Raw genomic sequence first — 23,830 nt, forward strand, 5'->3', positions numbered from 1 at the left:
AGTTTACTATTAAATGGTCTGGATGAGTTAGTTGGTTACCAAACAACACTATTCTCCATCAACTAACTTAAGGAATGTGTGGATAGCCATCAATAAGTGAACCCAGCTTGCCAGCTTCATACATTACGTCTCCTTTTCCCTCCCTTCTTTGTATGCCATCATCTCTCATTCTCTCCTCTTACTGTGTCCAATTACCTGTTTTTTTCCTTCTTCTTTGTCTTTTTTCTTATCAGTTGTGAACTAAGTGTATGACATTTGATTACCACACAAGGAAGACTGGAACACTCCCAGAAGTTGGCTACAGGGTCAGTGAACAACTAACTTCTTAGTCACATATTTCATAGATGTAGAAGTCATAGCTTTCATGTTATTTGTTGGACTGGAACTGAAAACCTTTAGACGGCTTCACTAAGCCTGTGGTTATCCAGATTTGTGGTGGTACAAGAGAAAGGATCTACCTGGCAGCAGTTTTGAAAGACACAGCCCTGTGAAACTCCTGGGTTTAAAATGCAAGCAGGACCGACATTTTGGAGGATCACTAACCACTGGAGTAAAAACTGATGAACCAGTATGCCCTACAGAATTGTCTGTGGGAACTGTTTCAAAGACAATGTGGCATTCTAAATTTATTCTAAGATATAGAGTCACAATTTTATAATAATTTGAAGTCATTTTTAATGGTGCAGAGTGTCCTGGCATATAGTCCTATAGTGATTTTATTTCATTTATTCATTTCTGCCTCATTAATAAAGAAACTATTGTATTTGGTTAGGTACTGTCCATTTAGGTCTATAAATTATTGGAAACTGATAGTAAATCTCTGGGGAAAAGCACATAAAGAATAATAACTAATTTCAGGAAAGATCAGAGAATTCAGAAATTCATTTATGATACTTATCAACAGCTCATGTTCAGAGATTGGGGACACTTGATTTTAATGGAAATAGCTTGGGAAAGATGCAGGAGGACACATTTCAACTCCAATACTATTTAAAAAAAAATGATAGACTCTTTCTGTATCCAAATTATATTAAAAATAAATAATTAGAGACTTAAATATAGCAAACAGAGCCAAACATATAGCTTTGTAGAAGAAACAGTATTCTTTGATAGAGAGCCAAAATGTTCTTACATATGATGAGAATGCCAAAAAAAATTTATTGTTAAAAAATCATAATCATTACAACAGCCTAAAATAAAGGCTTGTTATATGTGATTTATTTTCCTATGTTAGGCCAAGTACAAATCTAGAAATACACTCATAGTAGATGCAGACATTATGTGGGAGGAAGTATCTGACTACTTAAAGAGGTATCAGAGAGGGAGGTCAGAGATGCAGGGGTGGCTGTCCCAGCTCTGGGCTTTTCTTCACAAGATCCCCCGCCCCCACTTCCCGAAGTCTGCTAATTATCATAACTAACCTGATCTTACAAAGATCAGGTCTATCATAATACAAAGATCTATCATAATTAATTTCCTTACAAAGAATGCCCCATTATGTTATATTGGTAACAAAAATAGGACCCAAAATTCTAGGGAAAAATTGCATTCTGATTCTGCCAAATTCGCATACATATTAACTTTAAAATAATGATAATATAGGATTCTGGGGGGAAAAAAAGATCCAAAAAGAGTATAAGGGGATAAATACAAATAGGTGTAATGTAACTTAAGAAGTGACAGTTCCTAGAACACCCAAAATTGCGAACATAAATTTAATTTAAATGAAAATTATATGTCTCTACTTGAATATTTTACATGATATTTGATACTTCTATCCAGAAAAGATTCATGTTCAACAAAAATGAAAAGATATATGGTATTAAAGCAGTCTTAGAAAAAGAATACAAATTAAGGCACAGCCCAAGCCTTGAAGAAACTTTTGACTTGTTTTAAATAATGGTTTAAATGAATCGAATGAAAGAAAGAAAAGCAACGTAAATGACACTGAATTAGAAACTATCATAATAGAAAACAATTACTAGAATTACACGTACATGCCAATACGCCCTAAAGAAACAACACAGAACAATTCTGAAAAGAAATGTGTTCTGCACATTTTCTACTCATAGTTTACTTTTTGAGTATGAATCATTTTCTTACCCTCCGGGGACTCTGTCTGGACGCCCACTACTGACACAACTGGCTCCATAACCTGTACAGTCTCCGCAGACAGTGCACACCATGCACTGTTCCAGCTTCCATTTATGCATGCCTGGAGGGCACATCATGGACTTCTCATCTTTCTCATCTAGTTCTTCTTCCAGGTCTTCATCCATTGCTGTTGCCATATTTTCAACGCCAAACCCTACATGACAGATCAATTTGTAACCTTTATGTAGATTATTCTCATGTCTTAAAAAACACACATCACATATACTAATCCAAATGAATATACAAAAGAATGCTCAAACAGAAAGTAACAAAAATATAATTTAATTTAGGGACCACAAATAAATGCTCTCCTCATTTCCTTTTTGCAAAAAGAGGGAAGGCAGGAACCCCTCTTAGCCGTTACTTTATGCCAATCACACTTTTAACTTTTGCTGATTTTAGTCCCTCCTTTCCATCTTCACTGCCAACCCTGTCCTTCAAGAGACCACAGAAAGTCTCCCAACTATGCTCTAAGCCACGTGTCCCTCCGCTCTAGAATATCCTTCCACAACTGGTAATCAGCTTCTTAAAACATATACTTGACCCTATGATTTCACAATTTACAAACCTCCAATGTTTTCCCATGGTCTTTAAAAGAACAAAACTCTTCAGCAAGATACAGTTAGTCACAACATGGCCCTTGAATTTTCTGTAACCTCATTTCTTCCATGCAAACTACATTCTGTCTGAACCTAAATTCCCTCTGCTTTCTAAACATACTATGTCCTTTCACATGCTCAGGGCCTTTGCTCATTCCTGCTCCATCTGTATCTCTCTACCTCATTTACCAGATGCCTCGCTCTACCTCATCTACCAGAGAAACTCCTCTTCAGCATTCAATAAAACTTAGCCCGGAAGTCACCTGCCATGAAAGGACTTACTACTTTTTGCAGGGAGTTAGTCACTATTTCCTCAAAGCCTGTTTATGCCTCAATTACAACTTACAGAATTGTGTTATAATTCACTCAACTGTAAAAAAATTGTTTTTAATGTTTGTTTATTTTTGAGAGATAGAGCGCAAGCAGGGGAAAGAGCAGAGAGAGAGGCAGACAGAATCCGAAGCAGGCTCCAGGCTCTAAGCTGTCAGCACAGAGCCCAACATGGGGCTCGAACTCACAAACCATGAGATCATGACCTGAGCGAAGTCGGACCCTAAACCGAATGAGCCACTCAGGGGCCCCTTGTTAAACTTTTTAAAGATCGGACATCTACTCCGGATGACCCAAGTGTTCCTTTATGAGAGTCAGCAAACTTTTTTGTAAAGGGCCACGCTGCAAAAAATTTAGGCTTTGTAGGCTACACAAGTCTCTGTCACGTTTTTTTTTTTTTTTTAAATAAACTCCTTATAAATGTAAAATCCATTCTTAGCTTGAAGAGTCACACAGAAATAAGCCACTGAGCAGACACAGCATCAGGTTATGGTTTGCAGACCTCTGCTCTAGGCAGTGAGGACTCTGATAATGAGCTATTATAATCTAGCGAGAAAGACAGACTTTTTATCAAAATACCATACAAGAAAACTGTAAATATACAACTGTGATAGAATTATGAAGAAACAAATAGTGTTACAAGAGATTGTAATAAAAGAGTAAATTTATGGGAATAAAGTATTTTTATGTTTGTTTTTCCTATTAGACTTAGATCGTCAAAGACAAGGTTATGCCTTACTCATTTTATCTCTTATTCTTAGTCAACCTTACTCTCTTATCACTTGTAACAGACTCAGTATAGGTCTGTCTAATCAAGAAGTAAACTCGTAGAATATACAGCCTCTTTTAATCTCTGCCACTTCTAATCTATATACAGGCTAGGAAATTAAATAGCCAAGTACTGGACAACTACTTATAGAGTTAGAATAAAGCAACTCTGAAGGCTTGAGTGCCTGTTTTTAATAATCATGATAGCTAAAATATACTAAGCACTTACTTGCATTTGGGTCTACTTGCATTTGGGTTTACATACTCATTTAATCATCCCAACAATGCTATAACTATTATCCCCAAATTAATCTCTAAATTCAAAGCATCCCAATCATAATACCAAGTAGAAAAACTGATTCTAATTCATATTAAAAGTAAAGGCCCCCAACATGACTATATAAAGAAAAAATTTATATAGAAAAGCAATGAAAAACTTATCACCAAAATTTAGAAATTATATACAAAAGAAACCTAAAATAAATGCAAAGGTTAAGCCAGTTACTCAAAGATATGTGCAACACATGCAATATAATATATAAAAAATTCCCACAAATCAATAAGAAGGCAAGTAAAATGAGAAGTTTGAAGAGATGGTCTAACACTACTAACAATCAGGAAAAGCAAATTAAAAAAGAAAAAAAAAAAAAAAACAAGGGACCCAGCCACTCCACTCATAGTTATATGCCTAAAAGCATACAAATTTCACCAACATTCACTAGAATGTTCATAGAAACCTTATTCATAAAAACCAAAACTAGAAACCACCCAAATGTCCATTAATATGAAAAAAGATTCCAAAACTGTGGTATACATTCACACAACTGATTACAACAATGAAAATGAACAATCTATAAATGCTTGTAACAATATAAATGAATCTCATAAACAAAGTTGAGTGAAAAGAAACTAGACACAAAAGTTCATGTGACATAATTCTATTTATATAAAATACAAAAGTATGCAAAACTAAATTAAGCCGTTATCTAGAGAGGTAGATGGTGACTGGAGAGGAACATAAAGGGGGATTCCTTGGGTGCTGGTAATATACTATTTCTTGATTAAGGTGCCGATTACATGAATGTGTTCAGTTTGTGATAATTCATCAAGATCCACACTTATGTGTATTTTGACGCATGTATGTTTTACTTCAATATAACAAATAAAAAAAATAATGAAATACAATGTCATAGTCATCAAACTGACAAAAATCAGAATGTTAATACTACCTCTAGGAGTGATGTGGAAAATCAGAGTATAAATTGATACAACCTCTTTTAAGAAAAATCTAGCAAAGCTGAAATCTACAACACCAGAAATTACACTTGAGAAATCTCAGATGTTTGCCAGGAAACATGAATAAAAGAGGTTTTGAAATTATTGATAAGAATGAAAAATTAGAAATAAACTCATCTATCAGCAGGAGAATGGATAAACTGTGGCATGTTAGTGGTATGGTTTATTACACAGCACTTAACATGAATCATTTAGATTTATATGTACCAACATGGACAGAGTTCAAACACAATGGTGAGACTAAATAAATAAACCTCCTAATTTGCAGAAAAATATAGATTGGCACTTATAAAAGTATCTTACATATAAAACATGAGTATGTAACACATTTTACATGTAAAATATATAAGAACAAGTAAAAATACAGAAATATGACAGGATCAAAGTTATGATTGTGGTTGGTCTGGAGAAAGAGGGAGTATAATAATAAATCTTGGAAGGAGAATACAGGACACTTATCTATAACTTTCTTACTGAAAAATAAGGCATGGTGCTAGATACACAATTTTTTCATATTATAATCTTATTTTCTGTACTTTTCCTTTCTTTTAAAAAAAGATACATAAAAACCCTTTATGTTCCCTATGACTATATAATCTGTATTCATTTTATGTATTACACTACTAGTCTGCTTTCTAATTCATTACTTACTAGCAGAGTAGGTATGATTTTTTACAAAGTAAAAAAAGCCTTTAACAATTTTATTTTGGTTATTATAAATTTTACAGTAATACTCTAAAACATAGGTGTAAATATATGCCAAATTTTCATAAAAGTTTCAGAGTAACAGGGAAATAATTTTTTTTAGTTCAAAACTTTTATAAAACATAATCTGAAAATATATTTATATTACACATAGAAAACTAAACTGTTTCTCTCCTTTCTGCCTAGTAGGTATTATCCAAAACTATGGTTCAGTATTTTAGCAAGAAGAAAAATATTTCCATTTTGGAGTAATCCATTTCATTCCTTTCTTTTGTTCTTCCTTCCTTTTAAAAATCAATGTGCTCTAACAGACTTACTCTTTTTAAAAACAAAAGCATTTTAAGAACACACATATATGAATATGGTAAAAAAAAAAATAGTGGCCTCTTGATATTCAGATGAGTCCGCTATCAAGGTCCTAAACCTGTTTATGTTAATTCATACAAATATTAACCCTCAAATATTAATCCTCAAACTCTTTTGTACTTTGAACACAGTTCAACACTTGGTTCTGATAATATGTATTTATTTCCTATTCTTCAGCCCACACCAAATTAAAAACAAAAAACCAGCAATTGGAATGAAGGGTACAGGACAGCACTGATAGCAGCTGGAAGTAAACATTGAGAGCAAGAATGAAGTAGACATAAACCATTACCAACACCAAAAAACCACAAGCATGACAAAGGATAAACTCTTCTTCCTGTCAATACCCTTTGTGTTAGGGAAAAGCATATGGTGAATAAGGTGCATCTACAATTCAGCTCTTGGTGAAGGGTCAAATATTCTTAAGATCATTTTCAGTTGTCAGGAACTGATTAAATTGCAGGTAGCATGTGCTCTTAAATAGGAAGATGATATTTGCCAGATAGACTGCTGCCAAATATGGCTAAAACTGAAAATGTGTAGGGATGCCTGGGTGGCTCAGTGGGTTGAGAGTCCAACTCTTGATTTTGGCTCAGGTAATGATATAGCCCTGCTTGGGTTCGAGCCCTGCATCAGGCTCTGCTGATGGAGCCTGCTTGGGATTCTCCCTCTCCCTCTCTCTGCCCTTTCCACGTTTTCTCTCTCAAAATACGTAAACCTAAAAAAAAAAAAAAAACTAAACTAAAAATGTGTGGTATAAAAGAAACTAATAATGAAGAGTTTGAAAAATGCGCTTTTCTAGAATAGTCACCCAAAATGCTAAATCAAAGAGGTGCTATTACATTTTATATAAAATTAAGAAAAATAGGGAAGCCTGGCTCGCTCAGTTGGAAGAGCATATGACTCTTGATCTCAGGGTCATGAGCACAAGCCCCATGTTGGGTGCAGAGATTACTTGTATTACATACATACACATATATAAATAGACAAACAAACAAACTTAAAAAGAAAGAAAAACATTCAAGTTCATTTGCTCAAAAATTAAAAGTCTAAAGTATACTCGATTGTTTCAGTGATATAATACCAAATAAATAAGAAATTCAGTGGTTTTCCTAATTTATAAGTATGAAATTAAAGAGCCACTTGTTTCGAAGAGTAAGATTCTTTACCACACTGTTCTGAAAACCTAATGAAAAGAGGCCACAAAGTTAATATCCACATGTCCAACACCTACCTTTCCCCCCCTGGTTCATGGCACCAGTGTCTCGTCCACATTGTCCTTTATTATTTACACCAAATGTCCAAACTTCTCCATTCTTCATTAAAACACAAGTATGGGCTTTGCCCATAGCTACCTGAATTACAAAATGACCCTTCAAATCTGTTACCAAACCTGTAGGAAAGATACAAATTTGGTAAGAAACAACAATAAAACCTTTCTGAGTCTAGTAAATCATCAGTATTGTAAAAGGACCACCTCAATACAGAATTTTTTATTTCTGGGATAAAATAACCCACAAAAATGAGAAATACATGGCCAAAAGACTGGGCAGGTATCAGCAAATTAATTTTGTAGATTTGTAAGAAGTTTCAAAATCTTAACACATTATCATCCAGACTTCAGACAAATGCTTCTCCTGAATGTTTCCTCTAAATGTGAACACTTCTCAACAACCCTCAGAAGGGTCACTAGTTCTGAAACTTTCCTGGTCCAAGAACAAAGGAGCTTATAAATCATGTACTTAACCTGCTTTGACTTGCCTCAGCAAAACAAAATAAAATACTTGCTGGGGAATACTGAAATAACACTGTTTCTGTAGAAACCTGTGAGATGATCCAAAGCAGCATTTTTCAATCCTTTTTAACCTACAGTGCTTTCTTCCACAATCCAATAGCTAGCTAGTTTAGCCAGCTCCTAAACCTCACTTATTCACATATAACTTTCATTGTATGTGCCATATCCAAATGCAACCCATATAAGCTTAGTATTTTTTGCATCAATTTTAAATTGACTAAAGCATTTTTAACCTTATCAAGTAATCAACGATAAAAATCAGATTGTTGAGTATTTCCACTATATACTAAAGAGTTAAAAACTGAAGTATTTGTTTTATTTAAATTACAAAAACCATAATTCTTATATCACACTTTGGGAAAGCTGTTATTATTATTATAATATTATGTTATTATTTTCTCAGATACTACTTTCCTAAGGTGACTTTCTCTTCCACCCTATATTACTTAGGTCTTTTTAGCTCAAAAATTTCCATTTTTAGTATTTAGTATACTTGAAAAAGATATGTATATTTAGCAATATTACTTATTATTACTAATAGTACTAGCTGACATGTTTTGGCCCTTGCATGTGCTAGGCTCTGTGCTTAGCATTTCATAAGCATTATCTCCTATAATCTTATAACAACCATATGAAACAGGTACTGTCATTAGCTCCCTTTTGAAGATGAAAAAAGTGAAAGTAATCTTTGAAAAGTTAAAAAATTTAAGTTAGCTATTAGCCAACTAAAAAGTGGCAGTGCCAGGATCTAGGTCCGTATCCATAACCATTAAACCACACTTATCTAATATTTAAGTTGCATAATGCCCAACTGTCTCTCAGACCCTCAAAACAAATACAACATTTTGTGAATCCTTCCTGTCTTATTGCTGGGAACAGTGCCAGTAGTTTTAGGCAGGGCTAATCATGGAGCTTGGCCAGTGCAGCTCTACCTTAGCTACTACTTTGGAAAGCTTTCCCTACACTCATTTAGATGCTCACATGACATGTTCTTGGTAGTACCCTGGGGAAATGATTTTGGTAATGTAACTGATTTATCATTGATGAGTTACTTATCTCCCTATTTAGATAGTTATGGAAGGATTCTCTCTCTCCTATATTTACTATTATATCCCCAGTTCCCAGCACGGTTGTCTTGTACATGTAGAGTCTTAAGAACTACTTGCCATGTGACTGAGTAACTGAAAAACCAAAAGTTACTGTAATGAATGGATATGTGGGGTGGGACTAGCCAAATAGAGAGTTTTATATTTATAAACTCTAATTGCAAAAATTTGTCATATTTGGTTGCTAGATTTTCTTTCTAGCCCTTAAGAAATGAGTATGATTGTGACAGCCCACTTGGCAGGATTTTATATGCGGTGAATATGTAAAGCCTGTGAACTTCTTCGTAAAAAAGGAAAATAGAATAAAATTTCTGATTGGAAGTTTAAGTGATGGTCTCATGCTGGGGAAATGACGTGTTGAATATTTCTAGCAATTAATTATTAAGTTGAACTCTACTCAAGCGATATGTGAGTTGCCTTAATGTGGTAATACTTAGATCCTCAGTTGGCCTCAACTGACAGAGTGAATCAAAATTTGGGAGTGGGCTCTTGTATAGTTTAAAAATAGTATTTAGCCTAGCTATTGCTTGCTAAAATCCTGCTGGCTAACACCGATTAAAATTTGTGCATTTATCCAGTATATATTTATTGAGAACTGACAGTGTGTCGCAGCTTGGTGGACAGGCAGTTATGGTCCGTCGCTGAAAGAAATGTGGAAAAAGTAAAGAAAATATGCTAGAACTGTTAATTTCCTAGACATATCTTTCCAATATAATGTCTAGTATTGGACTTTCTTTGTATAAAAGTGAAATGTATTTAAGTTGAACTTACTTGAACTGTCAGAGTAAATGGCATCTTTCCCAAACATGTATAGCTCTCCATCTTTAGAAATAACAGAACTACTTCCATTATTGCAGGCTGTGTACACCACAATCTTTCCTTCCATCTTAATTATCTTTTTAGGTTTGTAGGGTTTTGATTGCCGTCTGCTCTTAGCTTAAAAAATAACACAAAACAAAATTAATTTAAGACATCTATGTATAAATAAAAATATATGCATTTATGACACTATTTATTTTCACAAAGGCCTGGGATTCCCAACATGTCAATTAAAATGAGTCAACCTGCAAGCCTCATATGGTTAATTAATACTTAGGCTATCACTGTCAGATCCTTTTCTTTGTTATACGTTAAAATTTCCAATGAGAAACACCAATTTCTAACAAACTTCTGGGACCTCAATCTCTGTATTAGCTATTTACACATTATTAACACTATTCCATATATATATATATTCCATATATATATATAAAAACACCATTTCACCATCATATATAACTATATATGTATATAAATTCCCTTTTCTCTCAAACTCTACCTCACATGCTTTCTTATGCTAGATCCTAGAAAGTGAAATCAGTTCCTCATTCGTTGAACACATGTTTAAGCACCCAGTTAGTGGATGGGAAATACATATATGGAGAAAGACTAAATAAATTTAAATGTGGATGATGATCCAAGTAGCCTCTGATATCAAAAACGAAATCCCTGAAATGAGCAAAAGACAAGGAATATCAATCTTCTGTTCCTTTGGTCAATCCCAGTTCTTGATGCCTTTCAGAATAAAAACATATTGCTATGCTGGGCACAACTCTGGGACTTAAAATACCATTATACTTTTTCATATAACATGACCCATATACATGTATACAGCAACTACACTATCTCATGCTCAAAGAAAGAACAAGGTCCTCCAAATGCTAGAAGGAAACTTGGCTGTGCTCAAGTTTCTGAGATGGCAATACACGTTATGTGTTTTTTTTCCCAAGTAACTTTTATTTACACATGATTTTTACATTAGATGTTGAATTCAAACCTAATCCTCATAAGATGCTACTCCACTGTGCTAAAACATGTAAAGTATATGGGAAGTTACAAAAAGAGAAAAATGGCACTTTGAGAAAGACTGAACAGAAATATAGGAAAGATAAGAGATAAAATTGTTTTCATTGTTTAGGAATGATTTAATTACAGAGAAATAACACCAAGAATAGTGACCCATAACTAAAGCTACTACACAAGGCAACAAAAGGTTTACTTCATTCTGAAATATATATTCCTTATAAAATTTTGGGTGACCTAAGATAATATATTGTAATAAATACGTTTTTAAAAATAACACCAATGAGCAAAACAGATGAATAGCAATATATACATACAAAAAGTATATATAAAAATTTATGAAAATCAACTCTACAATGAAATCAGCAATCCCAGTTCTTTAATGAACAGTACACTATTAACCGATTATGCCACAATGTAAAATCATCTATTAATCTGGTAAGGTTAATCTGGTAAGGCTACTGAAATTGATATACCTTATGTTAATAAATTCCACAATATTTTTACCGAATGTCCAGTTTCTTAGTCAACTTACTTGACTCTCCATCTTCTCCTTTACTAGCAGATCCTGTAAAGAATATGCTTCCATCTTCTGCAACTAAAAGGGCATGAGAACCATCATGTCCAACTGAAAAGTGTACAATCTTTGGAGATTTTGTAATTGGTAGTTCAACCCATTTTCCTGCTGAAGGACCACCTTGCTTGATTCCAAGACTCTGGTACTTGCCAGTATAATATATCTTATATATAAAAAAAAAAAAAAAAAAAAAAAAGAGGGATTAAGAGAGAGACAGAGAATTATGGTGCCTTTTGGGGTAGTGTACCAGGTTTCACATGAGAGAAAAAAGACTTTCATATCTTACTAAAAAACAAAAATAACAAGAAACCAAACTGTTTTTATACTTCAGTGAGATCCATCAGTAGGAAAGAAATATACATATTTTTCTAAAGATCCAGTTCATAATAGCTTTTTCGTATCTATTCAAGGTATCTATAATCTTCCATTATAAGTCTCCTGATAGATATGAATAAAAATATACTTCACAAATATACTCTAACCTCACAAGAGGAGGAAATGGATAAAATTCTCAACTTGTTTTCCTAATGTAAAAAACCCTACATATTAATATACCATAATTGCCTAGTAATTTTAATTTTCTTTTTTTTAAATTTTATGTTTATTTTTGAGAAAGACAGACAGACAGACAGACAGAGCATGAGCGGGGGAGGGGCAGAGAGAGAGGGAGACACAGAATCTGAAGCAGGATCCAAGGCTCAAACTCATGAGCCATGAGATCATGACCTGGGCCAAAGTCAGATGCTTAACCGAGTAAGTCACCCAGGTTCCTCTAGTCATTGTAATTTTCAAAATTCTTGTAATTACCTCACTTTATTCTCACACCCATGAGATAAGAAAGAAGCTTCTATCTCTACAGACTGAGCTCTACAATCTGTCACTTATATTTGCTCCTACTTTCCCCAAATTGTAGTCTTTATATTTCTGAACATTTATAGAAATTTGCAATAAATGTGTTCATCAAAATAAACTCAAAATATGAATTCATTCCCACTCAAAGAATTAAAAGCTCCATAATTAAAATATCTGTAAAAATGTAATATTTTATAAAGTTTTATACTCTTGTATCTCACAATTTTCTTTTATACTATTTCAACATGAATAAAATTTCACCATATTAAAAAAACATAAAATAATTTAAAATCAAAATTTCAATTATGTTTAAACATGTGGTCTATGTAAATAAACTAATCAACTGATTATACCAATTGGTTATCTCATAAAACACAGGATGTTCATTTTTAATACTAAAGAGTAATTTACCTTTCCATTTGCTGTTTTCATTAGTGCAAACTCTCGCCCTGCACCAAGAATTGCTGACTCCTCATCAAATCCTGTGCCTGATAATACAAGACTCATAAATATTACTATATTTTAATATGAACAATGTAAATCATAATTTTGCACTATTTTGAGTTATTGAAACATCAACTCAGTACCATTCAAAAACAAGGATGACGATAAACTTGTTGAATCACTATGAAACTAATGTAACATTGTGTGTCAACTACACTTCAATTAAAAAAAAAGAAAAAACAAGGATGACAAAATATGCCATATTCCTGACTTAAAAAAAAATTAACACTATGTACAGTACTCCAAGGAAAGATAAAATTACCATAAATTTTTAACTTGTTCCAAACTAGTGCCAAATTAATCTTTTAAACATAAAAAAATGTTTAAAACCAATGTCAGCAATATTTCTTAAATTAATGAATTAAGAAATTTTTATTGAGCATTATTATCAGGTAGTAGGCATTACATAGTGCATGAACCTTATCCCATTCAATTTTCACAACTATACTGCCTGGTTTACTCGATGAGGTTAGTCCAGACACAGAGTCATTGGGCTTGAACAATGTCGTGCAGATATCTGAATTAAGGTATATTAGATTCTTTGTTCCATGCTCTTTTCTACAGAAGAACATTTCATGTGGCTACTCCATGAATTTGGATACATATGTGTGCATACATAACAAAGACCCTTATGCATATTTTCAAATTCTAAAACTATGAGTAAATAATTACATATGGTATATTTTATGATTTTGTCTAATATAAACTACTAGTTTATGAGCTTTTTAAATTTAAAAACTACAATTTCAATTCAGTACTTTCTATGGAAAAATTATAAAAACACTACATAATTAAATAAAATAGGCAAAGCATATCACTCATGTCAAGTTAAACTTAATGAGATAATAGTCAAAAAAGGTGGGTCTTGCAAAGAATCCTGCACGTTAGAAATGGCACTATTAAACCTGGAACAGCACGGCAAACCAAAATTGAGAGCCTCCTGGGAAACAGGATCCTAATTACTACTAGGACACTGCAGGAGGATGTATACTAAGAAATATTCTGTGGCTGTCCCTATTTCTGCATCCAAATGAAAGATTATTAATCAGTGTTTTAGGCCAATTACCATTGTCACAATCTACGGGATCATTCTATGGCTGTCCTAAAAATCTGTTCAAATTAACAATCAAAGGTTTCAATGAGGGAACTATGTATATTAATGTAGTAATATTTACAGCGCAAGTTTTCAAAATTTTAAATAATTGAATAAAGATAGAACATATAAATTAAGGATGTCCCTAAGTGCTGCCTATAATTCTTATCAAATGTAAGTTTATTTTCATTTGCTCTATTTAAAATGAAAACGGAAAATCATTAGTCACTTTCTTCAAATGGTGTTCATATAACACACTCTGTTTAAAGACCATATTTCCTAGTTACTTATGCATACTAATTCATAAGTTGCTTTATAGTAACAGCAAAGTAACTGCCAAAATATAACACACAATGCTTAAAACACTGTACTAGTTTTCAAAAGAATAAAGAATCTGAAAACTTAAATATGGGAGAAAGGCTTATTTGACTATCTTACTTATAATATGCAAGTCTTTTTCCAGATCAAATAGTGAGATTCCACAGGCATGTAAACATTTTCTGGCCAGTTTAAGTTGTAATTCTTGTTGTAGCACAGGTTCAGTGCTTGTGGCAAAAATTCTGACAACAAAGCCATCCTAAAAGAAAGAAAACACTCAGAGTATTATGTTGCATAAACTGGTCTTCCAAGGCTTTATACTAATTAATATCAAATAATTTATGAGAAAGGGATTCCATTTACACCAGCTATTCATGATTCAGAGTACTTACATCTCTTGAAGCAGCGATCTGATTAATATATTCTCCATCAGTGAATAAAATATTTTGACCTTCAGTATGGCAATCTGTACAAGAGGAAAAAGTAATTATATTACAATATAAATAAATAGCTCACAAAATGACTTTACTCCTCTGTTGAAGTCAGAATGAGAGTTCTCCAGGCAATAAGGATAAACTTAAACTTAAAGGGATACTGTGCTTTTTAATAAAGAATTACAAATTAGCAGAAACTAAGTAATTCAACTATTATTACATTTTGTGCTTACATTTATAAATCTTCCATAATCAAGGACCTGAAAGCCCACCTAATTTCAAAATGAATTAGTATTAGATGTAGTCTGATAATAAACATGCACCATGATGAACAAACTATAATGTTGGTTATAATCATTTCAATACATGCAACGTAGGCAACACTCTACCTTCAGACATACATCACAGTCATTAGTGTCACAGAAAAATACAGATAGACCTAAAGCTTCTGCATTTGAGGTCTATGGCATCCAGCTACAGATATCCCTTGCTTTATCAAACAGAACTGGTTATACCATTTCCACTTAGAAGTTTAATGGTTGTTCCCAGCATTTTCAGCATTTAGCATGCTATGTATACATTTGTTTGTGTGTGTGTGTGTGTGTGTGTGTGTGTGTGTGTGTTTAAAGTAAGCTCAATGCCCAACTGGAGCTTGAACTCACGTCATGACCCCAAGATCAGGAGTCACATGTTGTACTGAATGAGCCAGCCAGGCGCCCACAGCATGCTATACATTTTAAATGTTCATCTGCTTTGTACAACAAACACACTTAGGTTTATGTATTTCTTTTGTCTGAAAGCACTCACATATTTTGGCTGGAATATTGTGTTTTATCAATACGGTATGTATCTCTGTGGAACAGTGCACTATCTACTTTGATCAAAATAATGCACAAATGCCATTGTAACAAGGGATACCAGTATTACAGAAGGACCACTGGAACATGTGTTAGTGATTGCTACTGAACAACATGAAACTACAAGCAAAATCAACATCTAAATATAAACTGTATCCTTTTGGAAAAACAAATGTTCAGCAAGCAAGTATAAAAGCACACACACTTCTCAAAATAACTGCAGAGAACTAGGATGAATCTCTCCATTAATTACAATACCAAAATAATATTTCATTTCTATTTGCACCTGAATCAACAAAACGTAAAATTCTGGTTTTGGAATGCAGTAATGGAGCCCACCCAAATAAGCTGGATTACTCCATATCTTTGCCCAGGAGCTTCATACTAGCATACTTCCTTATTATAAATATGCAAAACACAGGCAGACCCTTACCAAATAGAGAATTCAGTGATCACAAACTGGAAATAGAAACTGGGAGACAAGGCCCACTGGTAGCCCAAGAGACTTGGTAATCAAAGAGAGGAGAAATCGAAAGAAAGAGTTCCTAGTCCACTGTACAGAATACAAAGAGGCGCAAGAAAGATGCTTCCCAAGCTCTAAGCAGTAAGATTTTAAACTAAAAAGCAAAGAAGAAAAACTCATTATAATTTCAGATAAATGCAGGGGTGAGGAGTGAAGTGGCGCAAGAAGAGTAGCAAAAATTCTCATGATCTGAGGCAATCTGTCACCAGACATGGAGAGTAAATGACATAGGATACAATATAAAAGATATGTCAACATATAAAGGCTAAAATGATTATTAACAGAAAAAAGTATGTTCTAAGTTCATCATTGCCAGGTTGAAAATAACTTATTTACAAGCTAAACTATAAGACAAGTTGAAACATGAAGCTCAAGGAATTCCCAGATTTATGTCAATTTTAAATATGGTATTCATTACCATCTATAAACCTGACAATTTACTTGTGCTTCTTGATGTGAAAACTATAGAGTTGCCCCTAGTTAGGGGGAAAACGAAAAAAAAAAAAAAAAAAAAGGAGTGCTATTGAAGAAATTGCAGACCAGGTCAAAGAAATGGAAAAATGATGATGGGTATCTTCCGGGTATCTTCGGGCTTGAGCGCAAGTCTTCCTGCTGCATGATTTCAAAAAGATTTTCTCTTTATCCTTTCTTTATCCAGCATGTAATGTTATAAGACAGCATCTACAGGAAAATATCAAGCAACATCTGCCAGTTGGGAAGACATACAACACGGGACTGTCCTCCCAAAGTTTGGTTCATTCTTCACCTTGAATATGGCACGTATTCATGAAACAAAGAAAGCCACACTTGTACTGTTAAAAGTTGTATTTCATATGTTAAATGATGTAGAGGGATTTAAACTGAACAAAAACAACAAGTCAATTCTTATCATATTTTCATCATAAATAAAACAGCTATACATAAGCCATTTTCAAATAATCTTCTCAGTCACAATCTCTGTTAACTGATCAGGGTTTCTCAGAAGCAAATCTTTTATATTAGTATCTACCTGTTGGTGTGTGCATGGTGGGGGTGAGTGTTTAAAATTTTTCTTCCAAGACATTATCCTAAAATGACACACACAAAGAGCAACAGGGATGCTCATTACAGTATAACATATGGTAAAAAACTAGGAGGAACTTCCATTTGAATGTATTTTGTAACATTAAAATGATATCGGAACTATACGCAGAACATTAAGTGAAAGGGACAGGTCCAAAAAAAGCATTAGGCAGCATATGATCTCTTCTTTTTTTTTTTTTTCCACAACAATGCCCATCTAAACATAGGAAAAAGATAGGATATTTACCAATATGCTGATAGTGTTTATACATGAGAAGTGGGGTTACAATTAGTTTTTATTTTTTCCTTATATATACTTATACAATAAATATTATTCTTTTTAATACATGTATATATAAGGGGGTACATGTAATCATTTTAAAATTATTATCATCATCATCATCATCACCAGAGGCATGGCCCAGGACTTGCAGTGATTTAAAAAAACCTGTAGATATATCTGTAAACAGTGATTTACAAAATAGCTCTAATAAGTTATGTTTTCCAAAGTACTTTATTTGTTGAAACACACATGAAATGTGGCATTTACCTTAACATGGTGTCATGTACACTAATTTGGATATATATATATATGCATAGCAACATCTGAATAAATGTTTGATGAAGTCGAAGGAATCTTTAAAAAATTAAGCAGCTTGGGAGCAATTATCCTTCCCAATGTATTCTTCGGAAGTAGTTCTCAATCATTTTCAGATGGTCAAGTGCCTAAAAGTAGTACTGCTGCTCTTCATGAAATTACTGATAGACACATTAAACATTTAAGATTTTAATATAAACAAACTTCCTCACTATGCATTAAAGGTATATGCAAATTCAAAGATTTTAAAATGGATATCATGCATTTGCCCAGTGTTCTACAAAATTTAAGATCCACTGCCCCAGAATTTAGAAAGTACAGTGATTTAAGAGATAAATGCGTATGTGCAACTTCAAAATTAAAGCAAAATGAAATGTGTCCAATGTGCCTTACCAGAGTATTATTAAAAAGTATAAATGATGGAATTAAAAAAATTCCTGATCCATTCTAAAATCTGTCTCTGAAAACCCTTTCATATGAAGAGGAAAACCCAAAGTGTACTGCTATTAAAGTAAAAATAAAAATTAACAGAGAGTTCTTCATACCAAGTTTTATAAGAGCCAGAGTCATGGTTTTATTAGGAGCAACAAAGTAACCTCACCCCCTTATTCAGCAGCTGAATTAGTCTTGGTGGTGAGGGTGAAGGACCAGGCTGCAGATGGGCAGTGATTTGAAAACAAACACTAAAACGATTTATGCTATATTTCTGATGTCTGTTTTCCTCACATGCATTAACTTTATACACACTATAACATTTTTGTATGTCAAGATTTTTCTCAACCTATTTATAAGCAAGTACTATCCCTTGCTAATCATTGTTTATAGGTCCAAAGGCCCAACATGCACATCTCTTAAAATTTACCTGTAAAGAAAACAAATGACTAGTTGAATAACATACCTGGTAATATCACAGTACCATCCTGTTCCAGTGTTTCAGGGCTTATTCTTATGGCTGTCATGCTGTGGTTATTCACATCTCTATACAATAAATAACCCTGTAAACAACAAAATATTTTGCTGTGTTATGTGTACAAATATCTTTTCATTAGCTATTTAGCAGAAACAATAGTCATACAGGTCTGTATAGTTTTCTGAGGTATGATAATATGTCAAATTTCATGTCTACAACAGATTAAATATTAAAAATACAAGTATCTGAGGTGTGCTTTAATAAGAGGAGGAATCGTATACCACTGAGTATCAATTTAACCTATTACATTCTCAGATACATATATGAGATACACCACACAGGCCAGTACAGACATCTTGCTCAAAATTATTTTATCATTTGCCAAGTAAATAATAGAAATGACTACTGTCACTTTAAGAAATATTTTAAGGAAATATAGCTGAAATATTTAGGTTAATATTAAGAAATGAATAGAGTAGTGGTTTGAGATGGAATGATATGTCACTGAACATACTTCCACGTCCTTATTCTTTATAACATACTATAGTGGCAAATAACAATTTGATGTTTTGAACCATGTTAAGTTTTAAAAGACAATCGCTGAGAAATTAATTTGACATTTAAAATTTAATTTCAAAATCTCCCCAATAGTTGATCTAGCACAATTATTTTTCATATAACAACAATTTCTTTAATTTTCAAAATCCTTTCAAATATATCTTATAATCTGATGATGACAACAAGCTCTGAGCTGAGCAAGACAGGTATGCGGGGACATATTTATTCGACATCCTTCCACAAGGGAGCTTGTATTTTACCTCTCAGGAAGGAAGAGTATGGAAATAAACACTTCTGGCCCTTTTCCATCCTTCATTCGCTTCTCTTCATGGGAGGTGGAGAGTGTAGTAGTGTGTCTGATTGCTGACACCCATTTGGCCACATTAGTCAGGTGATGAGATCACAGCATTAAGAAAGCAACATGGGCCTACCACTTTTCTCTTTGGGGATACTTTGCATGATCCTCCATACAGGTAACTATGCCCTGGGCAGACCACACACTGTTCCCTGGAAGGTACTGATCTAGGCTTAAAGTGGAGGGTCTTGTGGCAAGAAATTCTAATTTGGACTCACATCATGGATACATTCCCAATTCATATTTACTAATGGTAATGGTGGTCTCCATTCTTATCTAGAGATTCACAAAATTTGGCTAAATAACAGGGGATCAAATAAGTTAACTGAGTTGTCCAAAGTCACACAGCTAGTAAAGATCACGGTCAGAACTAAAAGTAAACCTCTCATGAATTCTAAGCCAATGTTCTCTATACTACACTGTATCATTGTTATTAGCCACATTAGTAAAAATATACCATATTGGTTTAAACAGAAGTCACATTATTTACTGATCAAACAAGTACAAGCCACATGCTCTATAAGAAAGAAAAGTGTGGTTTATTGTGGATATTCTCCTACCTGAGCATACCCTAACCAAGACTTTTTTTCTTTTCTGTTTCTGATGCGAGATGTAGAATTATATATATGGCCCTGCAAAGTAACAAAAAAGCCCATCAACAGTTGCATAATTAATAATCAATGAAAAATAACAAACAGATGACATTTTATACTTGCGTTTCCATTATGATTACATCAAAATTAAATAGTACTGTAAAAACGAAGCTGAAAACAAAACACAATTAGGGATAACTTCTGCTAGAATTAAGAACTGTAAGGAATCACATTACCCTAACTGTTCCACTGTATCCAGAGCCTATTTTGTATAATCCATCCTTGCATAACAGATAAAGAAAAAATCCATCATTCTGAAGTAGACACTGATCATCTTCATCAACGCATATTTCCTTTAATGGCCACTTGTGCATTAAAGCTGCTTTCTTAATGCCATTGCTAAACCAGTCCTGAATTTGAATTTTTCCCACCAACACTGCCTGTACACTTCTCTGTAGTGAATTTAGTATCATTGGCACCTATTTAAAAGACAAGAAACAAATAAAAAAGCATGTTTAAATGTCCCAAACACAGACAAAATAAAGATACTTCAGTAATATGTCATCATTTATGAGAAAATAAATTGCTCAGAATTATCATGGTTTGGCACATCAGTAAAAAGTACTAACTAGAAGTTTATTGTAAGAAGCAAATTTCAAGCAGCCCAAAATAAAAATGTCAAATCCAAAGATTATTAACTGACAGTTTGGCTCAAAACACTGAAATATTGCATCTTTCTCCAAAACACTCAATAACCAGTACTGCCTATGATTTCAAGTTTTGTGGACGGAAACATACTAGATTAGTAAAAAGTACGAATACTGGATAAAATAAAATTATACCGTATTAGAATACACATAAGCCAAAATATTTTATATGTTATGCATAATTACTAATATGCTTCATGATACGAAGCACAAATTTAAGCATAAGAGAATGGTGTGGCTTCTACAGATGAAACAAAATTTCCAATATTTCTCTTCCACTTTGCTTCTCCATTATGACTAATACCCATCAACATCAACAATATTCCATAATATGAAAAATCATTTGTTAATTGTGTATTCATTCAGCACTCATTTATCCAATATTCATCAAAGACCTGCTATAAATATCTGTCACATTAAATGAGTCCTCAACACTCACCAGCGTGGGACCAGCACTCTGCCAGCAGAGGAAATTCTGTTCCTCACCTTTTGTCCCTCTTTTACCACATCCAACAATACAGCCAAGCCGCACTGTCCAATATAGCAGCCATTAGCCACATGTGACTGACTACTGAGCTCCTGAAATGTGGTTAGTGCTTTAAATACAAAATACCCACTGGATTTTGAAGACTTAGCATAAAAACAAGAGTACAGAATCTTAATATTATATTGATTACATGTTGAAATTATTTTTTAGATATACTGAGTTGAGTGAAATACATCATTAATACATACACATTTAACCACACCTATTTCTTTTTACCTTTTTAATGTGGCTAATAAAAAGATTTTAATTACATACATAGACTACATTATATTTCCATTGGACAGCACTTTGTAGAGGGTAGAGCTTTCATAGGAATAAGTGACCCGCTGTTCATACAGTCTCCTCTTCTTCCAGTTCTAAGGCCTCTGACTCAGCCAAGATATGTAATTTACACTATATATACTTATATATATAATAGATTTATGTATATAATATATACATAGTTGAATACTACAAATTCTTTCACTAGAAGTAGCTATATTAAACTTATGGCTATTTTATCTAGAATTGATATCCATATTACTATATAATATGCCAAAGCTTCCACTGTTAATATTTTTGTTTGTTTCAGATACTTTCTGTTGGTGTCTATTATGAACAATGATGCTCTCCTCCCTCCCCAAATCCTCAAAATTGAGCTATATATAATAATTTCTGGTTAAATTAGTATTCAAAGGTCACTTATTATGATTGTGTAATCATGGCTCATGAGCCAAATTGTATATTACATTTCCTTCCTTGTGTAATTTTTTTTTCATTAAGTCAACAATTGTCCTATTTTTGCATTTGCTAAGTTTTCTCTACACCTTCCCTTAAGGGTTCCCCATACACCTTTCAAGAAAGTCAAACATCATTTCTACTTCTTTCGCTTGGCAATACCCCTCATAAAACCTTGTTCTGGTCTAAACTAAAGAAGAGGCAGGCGTGGAAGTTAAAATTGTTCAATATCATGCATGTTCAAAAGCCATCTTCATCGTCCCTCAAACATGACTGCTAGTTGAACTAGGTATGGTGAACATCATTTTCTCTGAGAACTCTGAAGGCACTGTTATTTTCTATGCCAGTGCTGCTTTGAACCAGTCTAATGCCATTCTGTTTGATATTTGTTCATAATCTGTCTTTGCTCTCTGGAAACTTTACAGTCTGTTAATTAACAGTGTTCTGATTTACAAAGTTGTATCCTAGTTTGATTCTTTTTTCATAATGAATGTTGGGCACTCAGTATGTATTCTGTCAATCTGAAGACGTATATCTTTGAGGCACATGAATTTTCCTTGTAAGATTTCTTAAGTAATTTATTTCCTCTTCTCTGTTTGAATACCTGTGAGGGATTGTATTTCCTGGTTAGATCCAATTTTATTTTATGTCACCTATTTTCTTTCTCTTTTTTCTATTTTCTGGAGACTGCTTCAAACTGATCTTCTAACCCTTCTACTGATTTTATTGCTGTTGTCTTAACTTATAAAATTTTTTCTTGTTCTATGAGCTTAAAAAACAGAATACTGATGTTTAATGTAAACAATATTCTCTTATCCTTCATCAAAATATTAATTACAGTCTTCTTAGAGTTTCTTCTGTCACTATATTCTTTTTATTCAAAGTTTCTTTTATTATCATTATCATTATTGATTTAGGGAATCTCTGTTTTTCATGTTAGCCTAGTGATACTTGGTTGTATGCTTTTTTTGTTGTATTTTATTTTTTTGTTATCTTTTTTTAATATTTCAAGCTTTTATTTCAATTTTAGTTAGCTAACATACAGTGTAATATTAGTTTTAGGAGTAGAATTTAGTGAATGATCACTTGCATATAACACCCAGTCCTCATCACAAGTGCCCTCCTTAATACCAATCACCCATTTAGCCCATCTCCCACCCACCTCCCTCCATCAACCCTCAGTTTGTTCTCTACAGTTAAGAGTTTATTTTATGGTTTGCCTCCCTCTCTCTTTTTTCTTTCCTATATTCATCTTTCCCTATGTTCATCTGTTTTGTTTCTGAAAATTCCACAGGTGAGTGAAATCATATGGTATTTGTCTTTCTGACTTTTTTCACTTAGCATAATACACTCTAGCTCCATCCATGTCATTGCAAATAGCAAGATTTCATTCTTTTTCTTTTTTTAAGTTTTTATTTATTTATTTTGTGAGAGACAGCATGAGCTGGGGAGGGGCAGAAAGAGAGGGAGAAATAATGCCAAGCAGGCTTCACACCATCAGCACAGAGCCCAGTGTAGGGCTCAAACTCAAGAAACTATGAGATCATGACTTGAGTCGAAAACTGAAAGTCGGCGCTCAACTGATTGAGCCACCCAGGTGCCCCAATATTTTATTCTTCTTGATGGCTGAGTAATATTCCATTGTACATATATACCATATCTTC

General features: G+C 33.4%; 1 protein-coding gene across 6 annotated transcripts in view; it reads right to left on the minus strand.

Annotated features, from left to right (window-relative positions):
- MYCBP2 (MYC binding protein 2) overlaps positions 1–23,830 on the minus strand; it is a 283,903-nt gene that overhangs the window by 200,577 nt on the left and 59,496 nt on the right. For all 6 annotated transcript variants that reach the window (XM_047080835.1, XM_047080826.1, XM_047080807.1 and 3 more), the window contains exons 6-15: positions 20,432–20,674; positions 20,163–20,234; positions 18,678–18,774; positions 14,698–14,771; positions 14,426–14,564; positions 12,802–12,878; positions 11,497–11,701; positions 9,891–10,055; positions 7,453–7,611; positions 2,104–2,308 (exon numbers count right to left, since the gene is read on the minus strand). In XM_047080835.1, the coding sequence (XP_046936791.1) occupies positions 2,104–2,308; positions 7,453–7,611; positions 9,891–10,055; positions 11,497–11,701; positions 12,802–12,878; positions 14,426–14,564; positions 14,698–14,771; positions 18,678–18,774; positions 20,163–20,234; positions 20,432–20,674 (1,436 nt within the window). The remainder of the gene's footprint in view (positions 1–2,103; positions 2,309–7,452; positions 7,612–9,890; positions 10,056–11,496; positions 11,702–12,801; positions 12,879–14,425; positions 14,565–14,697; positions 14,772–18,677; positions 18,775–20,162; positions 20,235–20,431; positions 20,675–23,830) is intronic.

This window comes from Lynx rufus, unplaced genomic scaffold, assembly GCF_022079265.1.
Source record: "Lynx rufus isolate CCGP_SWC_20201006 ecotype Redwood Valley unplaced genomic scaffold, mLynRuf1.p SCAF_1, whole genome shotgun sequence".
Classification (NCBI taxonomy): domain Eukaryota; kingdom Metazoa; phylum Chordata; class Mammalia; order Carnivora; family Felidae; genus Lynx; species Lynx rufus.